The sequence below is a fragment of the Limulus polyphemus genome, unplaced genomic scaffold, assembly GCF_000517525.1.
Source record: "Limulus polyphemus unplaced genomic scaffold, Limulus_polyphemus-2.1.2 Scaffold138, whole genome shotgun sequence".
In the NCBI taxonomy this organism is placed as follows: domain Eukaryota; kingdom Metazoa; phylum Arthropoda; class Merostomata; order Xiphosura; family Limulidae; genus Limulus; species Limulus polyphemus.
In genome coordinates, this window is record NW_013665748.1 from 540,624 (window position 1) to 549,637 (window position 9,014).

General features: G+C 34.4%; 1 protein-coding gene across 8 annotated transcripts in view; it reads right to left on the minus strand.

Moving 5' to 3' along the window:
- Nucleotides 1-9,014, minus strand: part of LOC106474425 (ELAV-like protein 4) — a 52,565-nt gene that overhangs the window by 11,222 nt on the left and 32,329 nt on the right. For 5 of the 8 annotated variants that reach the window (XM_022379655.1, XM_022379671.1, XM_022379653.1 and 2 more), the window contains one exon: nucleotides 1,983-2,089. In XM_022379655.1, coding sequence (XP_022235363.1) covers nucleotides 1,983-2,089 — 107 coding nt within the window. The remainder of the gene's footprint in view (nucleotides 1-1,982; nucleotides 2,090-9,014) is intronic. The other 3 variants (XM_022379675.1, XM_022379659.1, XM_022379683.1) reach the window with 1 other exon arrangement.

Consider the following 9,014-nt stretch of genomic DNA (forward strand, 5'->3'; position numbering starts at 1 on the left):
AACTACTATTGTCATAAATAACACATTCAATTGAACTAAACTATGCATGCCTATTTAAATATATGTACACATGGCTTGTGTACGTCGTATATATACATATATATTATTCATACCTTCGGTGTATAGGACGCAAGCAGATTCTGACATCAAATTTTGGGGTAAAAAGTGCGTCTTATACACAGAAAAATACGGTAAGTATAATACATATAACACTAGATGATACTACCAACTCTCCTGTACACTTACGTTGGTTTTATGAAATATGACCCGAGTCTAGACTACTGCTAGTTTCCAGTTTTGATATAAATATAAACTGGAGTAATGCATCGCTTTACAAAGACGAAAAATGAAGCGTAAAATGTTTTTTTTTCGGATTTTCCCAACGATTAGGCCTAGGTTAACTTTCTCCATCCTCTTGCACCAGTCCACAACGCTCATTCCCAAGAAATAAACAGCAGTGACGTTCCATAAGATCTCAACTGTTAAAAGTATGTTTAGATTGAAAAGTTGATGGTCGTTTACCGTGGCAATTGCTATTTTGGAAAACAGCCAGACTTAGAAGTAAGAAGGTACTGTTTACATTCGTCCTGAGTTCATAACAGAAGTATGGAAACCAAAAGTTGGAAAACGTATTATGTTTAGTGTAGCGTCGCCTTTTAAGGCCACACGCCACTTATTATGGCCCGAATGCTAAACTTGTAGTTCGTGTTAAAAGATATCCACTGAAAGCTCGAAAACGTTGTTTGTTTGTTTTTAAGTCAAGATACAAGTCATAATTTACGCAGTATCTCAGAAGTTACTTAAAATTACTGTCATTTGTCGTTTTGGAAAAACCTTTGATTTCTATTAATGTTTCCAGAAGTGCTAAGTATCGATTCAGATCAAAACAAATTCACATTAAATTAACACAAGTAGATTGATCTCCACGACTATCATATATGGAAAGTTGTATTCGAATGAGTGCTAACTAATTTTCGAGGTTTAATTTGAGCTTTTAATTTAATCAATAATCACACTTCTCTTCACAGTTAAATATGTTCTCATTGTACGATTCTTCAGCATTGTAACACAAAACTTGCATGTTTTTCATTTAAACTATGTTAAACCGCATTTATACAGTATCTCACACCCATCCGAAATTAAATCTGTAATCGTTCTTTTACTTGACGTTTGTTATTAATGGGTAAACATCTGAAGTTCACAAATTAAACATACGGTTAATAAAGGAAACATTCATTGTATACGCACAACTAAAATAGTTATTCGATTGTGTCATACAAGAAGTAAATTACTCTATATATGAGTTCTCCCAAGTAAGGTATTAAATATTTGTGAAATATAATGTATTTCTCTGAACATTAGTTGTAGTAAATGTATCCTCAGGTTATGACACTACTCGACGATCAATTATTTCATGAACGGTTAACTTCTCCTGTATTTAAATGAACCTATCGTATCACTTCTGTAACAGTACCACTACGCAACAAGAGGTTGTTGGCGAGTTCACCAAATCATTAGCCTCGTAGCGCATGATGGGAGATTTAATGTTTGAAAGCAATTTATACGTAGAAGAGACATAACCCAGATCAGAAGTCTGACATCGTATGATTTTATGTCGAGCAGTATCTGTTGAATACTTTTTTATTATCGTTTAAAAAGAAAATATTTCAATTCGAACTGTATTTAATGTACATAATAAATAGACCACGTTCACCCTACTACGGAGTCACCTTAAATTAACGATATATACGACCAAACATTTGTCTATGATGAAAAAAAAAAGATACATGTATACCTCCAACACACTAAGTAATCCAGTACATTATTTTACAAGATACTTGTCTAAAACATTTTTTCACGCCTGTATCTCGTGTTGTGATTACTGGTCGTCACTGTAGAGCAATACGTTGTGATATTATTATATTATACATACACACATATTGTTATTCTGGAGAAGCTTTAATACAATAAATATATCTCACCTTGATTATTTTGTTTTGCAGTCTGAGTCCATTTAGAGTGTTGATTGCCTTCTCAGCGTCTTCTGCACGAACGTAGTTAACAAAACCGTAGCCCAGACTCTGACCTACTGATCAAGAAATATTTGTTAAACATTGAATTACAGGCCAAGAAACGCATTCCCTCACAATTGAACCCAACTTGCAAAACAAACAGTGCGTACCCACACAGCCCACACAGACTGACAAGGTAAGCTACGAGCCTCAAAAGAGCCCAAAATGACAGCCTTCGAGATGAGTCCATTCAGTTTAATATACAAATCGACACTGAAATAGACACTAAAAAGCATCGTCCCTGTGATCGTTCAATGATGATAGAAGTACACGTTATAAACAAGTGTACAGTAAGGAGCGGCGGGCCTGGACTTTTGTAAAAGATTGACTAAAAGCATGTCGTTTTTAAAAAGTCCTGGAATTGTTTTCTTACTCTACCCCATGACTGATTCAAATAGTTTTACTGTATTTTCTAAGTAAGCTGAGCAGATTTCGTCATGGGTAACAAGTAAGTGAAGTTTCATTAAAATGGGGAAAATACAAGTAGAAGGATGTTTACAAACAATTCCTGTTTGTTAATTGGTTGAATTTTGCGCAAAGCTACTCGAAGACTATTTGCGTTAGCCGTCCTTAATTTAGAAGTGATAGACTAGATGAAAGGCAGCTAGTTAACACCAACCAGCGTAAAAAACATGTCCTACTCTTACCAACGAAAAGTGGGATTGATCTTCACAGTATAATTCCCCCACGGCTGAATGGGTGAGCATGTTTGGTGATGAGATTCGAACTCGCGACCCGCTGATTGCGAGTCGATCGCCCTAACCACCAGGCTTTGGCAAATCCTGTCAATCGTGCGCTCACTGGATTTGATCCCCCCTCCTCATTCTCAAAAGGCCTGTCCCTGGCCACAAAATTCCTGATTTCAACCCTCATTATAGAACAAAGCATCTTAAATGTCGTACACTCAAGGTTCTATAGAAATCAAAAAGCTATCTGCATTTAGGTAAGGTCAGTCTATGTTGAGGGTTCCTAGTTTTGTCAATATTAACATCCTTTAGCTATGTTACTATTGTTTCATCTTATTAGTCTCTCACAACTTTCTATACACACCAGTAACCCTAAATGCGATTTTTACATTCAAAAAAACGTCAAATGAAGTAAGTAATAATGACTGATATATCGTTTTGATCAATGTTTTTTAATCGCAAATGTTCTTCAAAATTTACACGCTGTACCACTGGGGTTTTCCATTGAAAGCATGTTTATATGAAAAAAAACGGCGATCCGTTGTAAGCAATTCCTAAATTAAATTTGAAAATAATATTGTTAATGTTCCAGCACATTAAGTCGATAGTTTTACTTATCCATCATTCAATGACACAGGAACTCTCAGAGAAATTGTTACATTATCTATCCGAATTAAAAACAAAGTATTACAGGGTTAAGGTATTCGTTGAAAGTTGAAATGGAACTGTGGATAGTAGGTTTAGTTCAATAACTTATATCGGTATCTGCTTACTGGTTCTTCCGGAAAACTTCTAGTTTCCACATTTTACCACAAAAATAAAACTTTCACTGCCTAAAGACATGTATCATTTTAGTCTACAGCTGATATATGGGCAGGAAGGTTTAGAGATACCAAGAGAAACTAACGCGCGTCGTGTAAAGCTGCCAAAATTAGACTTGACAGGATGTTCATACACCGTGACGACAGGAGGAAGAATTCAACTCTCCTGGCAACCCAACCAAGAACTCGGAATGATGTGAAACCTCGTACTATGCATGTTTCATGATCTCTCCAGGAATTAGTAAGCACCAAACCATGAGTAATACTGCATTTGAACGTCTATGATAACATACTTTACAGTCTAAGGCATATACCAGGCATATACCAGGCCTCATGTATTAACTAAACCGTGGGTGTTGAATATATAGAATTAACTTAAAAAATACTGTTCACCAAATCAGTAACATGTGAACGCCTTCCTCCCCACTTCACCCCTATGTTTTGTTCTGAATTTCATAGTTTGGTTAAAAATAATGTATTTGTGTTCTGTGTGTGGATGAATGTTTATGTGAGTGGAGCTTCTTGTCATTTTCCTAAGGTTCAAAAAAGCTAAATTTTCGAAAACAGCAAATATATTCACTGATACGAACGCAGTTGAATTTAAAAGTTGGGATTTCTGACAGAAGCATTTTGTAGGATTTTTGATAGAAGCATTTTGTAAAATATTGTTTTGAACTTTGTTGTTTCGTTAGATTCACTCACTATCTTAAAATTTGTACACTATTGCTTTCTCGATCTAGCAAGGCATACTTGCGAATAGCCTTTGGTAAAACGAAAAAAAAAAATGCTATAAGAATATTACCAGTTATAAACGTACGATGTCTAATTTACTTTCCAAGTGAAATGTGTAGCGTTGTGTTGGGCCTTTAAAATACTTACCAAGCAACACAATATTAGTGTATAGAGTTGTGTAGGTGAACCAGTTTGGGCCTGAAAACATAAACGTATTATATTTTTGCTCAATAACTTCAAATTATATGATTTTCTACGAAACATACATAGTTGAAGTTGCTTGTTGACAGATATGTTGAAAATGCTATTATTATTATTAGACTAAAATTTTAATAGTGCTTGGTTTCTTTTGCCTTGAATGTGGTATAACTTCATATGAGTGATGTACAAGATTGAGAAGAAAGTTCAACCATGAAAGAAAGAAACGGCCCATAACGTTACAGCTATACACATCAAATATTGATGGCTTATCGACCAAATCCATTCCACGTCTACTTTTGATTTGAAAATCATGACGCTGTCTACATTGGCTGTTTTTTTTGTCATTCAATTACATGATACGCCTTTTCGAGTACAGCGATTTCTGGCGTTGTCATGACGACCAAACCACTTGCATTAAAAGTTCGGCATCTGTTCCTGAGGGACTAACGCATTTTTGGTATGTTCCATACTTATGTGCAAAGGGCTGGTCTCGCTGGGCACGTGCCAGACATACAACAAAGGAAGCCGGGAGACTAGCGGAAATCCCCTGATCAGCTGACAAACCACGTATGGGTGGGGGTCTAGTGTTGGGAAAGGGAACGATTAAGAATAGCGTCAGCTGTCGAGAATTCATGCATCATCGCACCCGCAGGATCTTAATGTATAGGGCTGCGCACATGAATTGAGTGTGGAAACTAACGCTCTAAAATCTCCAAGTTTATATTCGATGCAATTATTTTAGAGTTCTTCGTCCCCATTCCACAGCCCTTAGCCAGAGCGTACATATATTACAGGAACATTTTAACGGAAAGTTCAGTTAATGATTGTACAAGGCGATTCAAAACAACTTCAAATGGACAAGAACTATTCACTTATATAAAGTATTTATATGAAACAGAACTGCAAGTAATACACGGAGGCACAAACTTTAAATTCACTATATTCCTATATCAGTTAAGCCTCTTGTCCTCGGAGTTTACGCGGATTCTACCCTTTCACATACTTAAAGTAATTCCATCTTCTACATTTTGAATATTCCTGTATTTTGGAAAGATTCTAGATATTTCGCAAGAGAAAGTTTTCTAATAAAGTAGAAATGTACTGAATAAAAAAAACGATAAAACTGGCAAAGCTAGCCTACAAAAACCTGCACATTCCCGGTTACCAGAACAAAACATTACTCTTCCCAACGTTAATAATACTTTTAAGTAAATAACTACCGCAAGAACAATGTTCTAACACAACTCCTGTCGAGCATACATAAAATATTCTGTTGACGAGAAATGTTCTTTTATTTATCAACGCCACTTCTGCACTTGATTTAGACGTGAAACGTGCGTCAGTAAGAATTTAGATAGACTCGTCCACAAATCTTTGTATACGCCACTAAAATATTCCTAAGTAATTCAGTTATATTTTCACTGATATGTTCCTTAGTAAGCCAAATTACCTCGGATCACTTAAGTGAACTGCCATGAAATTTTCAGTAATAAAAATGAAGTTTGTTTCTTCAACTTTAATATATACGTTACTACAGTGGAAACTCATTATCCCTACTTTTTAGTGAAGCGAAAGAATGAGTTTTCCTACCGTTAATTGACAAAATAAGTTAGTATTTTCATATATTATGCATTACTAACAATGTATCGGATCTTGCATAATTTTTGAGTTATATTTTACAGTATAAACTTACTCTAAAAATATATTCTTATAAGTGGGTTCAACGTTTCCATAACTAACGTTTTTTCCAGATTTGTCTAATTCTGGTTTATGACAAGCGAGTTAAATATCGTAATTTTATAGCTGAGAAAGATATTTTTCATAAACATAGTTTTAAGAGTTACCACCATAAAAGGTATTTTTAATTGGTTAAAGGAATTGCTATAAAGTAATATATTAAAAAATTAGTAATTTTATGTGAAACTGTAACGCCTCCAAAAGGAACATGTCTAATATGAGCAGTTTACGTTTGCAATAGAATTTAAACCATTGTAAATAGAAACTTAAATCAATAACGTAAATAAAAATTGAGGCAATGTCGTTAAACATCTAGCATGAAACCAAGCAATAAGAGTTCATCTAGCTACGTTTTGAAAGATGCCAAACTAGCAACATTACTGTTAAACTTTTACTTTAATTCTTTAAAATGGCTCTTTTCTTACGAAATATGATTTTGACTAATTGATATATAATGTTATTATTCCATGATAAATTTAACACTTCTCCTTAAAATTATACTATTACCCTTTATAGTCAACATTTTGTTTAATAACTGTCTTCCGGTAGTCTTCTCCTCTGGAACTTGACGTTTATAAAATTTTCCCTCTCCTTTCGTACTTTATTTTAGGGTTAGGTATATCATGCCAATTCTAAAACAATCTTCGAAATATTACATTTTAAAAACGCACTTTTTATACTTTAGCCTTATATAGCTCTCATTTCTCTAAGTGATTGACTGCGTCAGTTGGTAACTCGACAGTAGGTCATTTGTCTGGTGAGAGCACGTGTCATTTCTGTGACTTTCTACGTACAAGGCCAAAATAAAATTTTCTTTCAATATACGTTCACAGTCTGTAGGACCCCACTGAGCCATAACAGACAGCCCCACGTACATTGCGGGAGACTCTAGCATCGTAGAGTTAAGACCCAACCTGGAAGTAATTTTCTGAATCTTCCTGTAAACTGTATTATTTTCTTCCATTCTGGCTAAAGCTTACACGATCTTTCAGTTGGTATTTGATAGAGGTTGACACAAAAAACTACCATGGAATATGTCAATTTCAAATGCAGTGGTTTCATCAACTGGTTACGTTCGAAACGTACTGAACAATTATACTCAGTACTACACAAATCATTAGGGCGTTTTTATATTAGTCTAGTTTTTTTTTCGCCATTTAAAAGATCTTATTTGTAAGCGAAAATTAATCGTTACAATGTTGAAGTTAAGATTATGTATTGTACGTTACAAGCCGGTACAACTGGTAGATAGAGATAAGGCACACTTTTCTTTGATACCAAAACCAAAAGTAAAACGTTTCTCTGCTGTGGTTACAGAAACAATAGCTATGACCATGGACACTGCAGATATTGCCAGACACGGTTCGTTAGGAAGAAAGAAAAAAAAGAGGATTTTTTTTTGTAAAGTTAACATTTACACATCCTCGGGTTACTAAAGTTTGAGAAACCCTTTTAAAACTTTTTCTCGGACCTCCAAACTTATCGACGTTCTTTGTTTTGAAAAAAAAAAGATTCTGTGTACATATATAGCTGTACTCCAAAACTAAATTCTTAATTCATATAAATTTAAGTTTACGAAAATTATTTTTATTCTATAAATAATTGTTTAAAATATTTTATGGCATGTCGGACGTGACTCACGGACCCCAGTTTGAGAAATGCTTATCTACACTACATATGGATTGTCAGACAGGAGAATAATTGCAAGCTAAGTTAAACATATGACATGCGAAAAAGTACAGACTATACTGAAGAGCTGTATTTTCATCAACTGCATGTCTGTTCGAACTACCGCTGCCAAAAGTGAAAGTTAAGATGTTTCACATGTACCTCTTAGCACCTGAGAATGTGCCTAAACTACTTCAGACGTACTGTTTTCAGGTTGGGGAAACTAATTCCGCGTGCACTATATTACAACCTCTAGCAGTAGACTAACTACCGCTTGGACATAAGTAACTTAATCGAAAAGTCACATATTTCAAGCTCGTGACTATGTCTTATTATTCCGTTCATATTATGGTTATGCACTGAACGGAAAAGTCAAAAATGTTTATTTCAGTTAAAGCATCTCTGAAAAGTTAATATTTTCGTTTTCAATTACACTGAAGTCGCTAATAGTAGTAATCTTGGAATGTACGTAAAATTAGGGTTAGGCCAAGATATTTTTAATGACAACCAAGAATTAGCCGAACTATATCTACATAGCGGCTTCACATTGCATTTTGTATATGAGACAATAATATACAGATAATTATTTAAAAAATGTAAATTGTCAAGCATGTTACACTTCTGTGCCATTCTAACGCTTAACTTTCGTCTAATGCCACCACTGAATGCTTATTAAAGTCTTACTTTGTTTTTACGGAAATATCTTAAACCGTAGTTTGTGTGTTGCATATATATTAGCGATAATTTTGAAAAACTCACCTCGGCTAAAACTTTTGTCAGTCAAACGTAGTAAGGATTGAAATCTAGTCTTTGACTTTTGTAAGTTATAAGGTATTTGATTTTAAATTTCAATGTTTGAAACAAAAATTAGGGTAAAAATCATAGCTAATACAAAGAAGAAAACGAACTTACATATAATAAAAACTACAATTCCTTTTTGAAGTTATAATTCAAGGTTATTTACAATATATTGTTTGTTTCGAAAATTCACGAAACAATGTAAAAATGCTGAGCCCGTAGCTTCATAGTCTGCGCGACAACCACTAGGCCATTAAGACAGAGGAATAAGTAAACATATTTTAGACGTAAGTAGTTAC